The sequence below is a fragment of the Pyxicephalus adspersus genome, chromosome 4, assembly GCF_032062135.1.
Source record: "Pyxicephalus adspersus chromosome 4, UCB_Pads_2.0, whole genome shotgun sequence".
Classification (NCBI taxonomy): Eukaryota; Metazoa; Chordata; class Amphibia; order Anura; family Pyxicephalidae; genus Pyxicephalus; species Pyxicephalus adspersus.
The window spans coordinates 153,969,310-153,969,946 of record NC_092861.1 but is presented as its reverse complement, the minus strand read 5'-3'; the positions used below and the strand labels follow the sequence as shown (position 1 = coordinate 153,969,946).

Here is a 637-nt window from a genome sequence, read left to right as displayed (position 1 = left end):
AATATTACTAAAAGGGAAGTTGCAGATCAGAAATAATTTATTCTTATATTCCTATTTGCTCAGCAGGACACCCAGGCACATGTTTAGATTTATTATGTGTGGATTCCATATGAGCCCGGCCACCTTGGAATAAATAATTAGAGAATATTGGAACTTACTCGAAATGCTTTTTGATTTTTCCTGGTTCAGCATATTTGGAAATGCCATTAATAAACAGAGTTCTCTTCACCTGGAAATCACAAAAGGAAAAGAGAGAGATGGGGATTGGAGCCAAGATAATAAGGATGATCCTATGCAGCGATCTCCCCGGCCCCTTTTAGCTGGGTGCAGCACCCGGCACTTTTCAATATTCACCCGGCTACTTTTGGGTGAATATTGAAGAGTTGGGTCACAATACAGGGCCACCACCCGCCTACAGCTTCTTCCCACCCAGCTTAAATTCCGGGGAGAATACAGATCCTATGGAATCTCAGCTGGAAAAACATGAGATCCATCTGAAATCTGCAGCAAATGTATAGAATACAATGAGACGCATTACCAGCTCATCCTCCTTGTAGCGCATTTTGGACGTGTGACGCCGCATGCTGTACACTGTGAGCAAGAGATAGAGGAATGCAAAGGTGGTGTGAAGCCAAAG

The 637-nt window shown here is 43.2% G+C and overlaps 1 protein-coding gene across 1 annotated transcript in view; it reads right to left on the bottom strand.

Moving 5' to 3' along the window:
* The window catches only part of TMEM63B (transmembrane protein 63B), a gene marked incomplete in the record, with an annotated part of 21,036 nt that overhangs the window by 10,193 nt on the left and 10,206 nt on the right, over positions 1 to 637 (bottom strand). Inside the window, 2 exon segments of the mRNA XM_072410041.1 lie at positions 159 to 229; positions 539 to 637. Coding sequence (XP_072266142.1) covers positions 159 to 229; positions 539 to 637 — 170 coding nt within the window.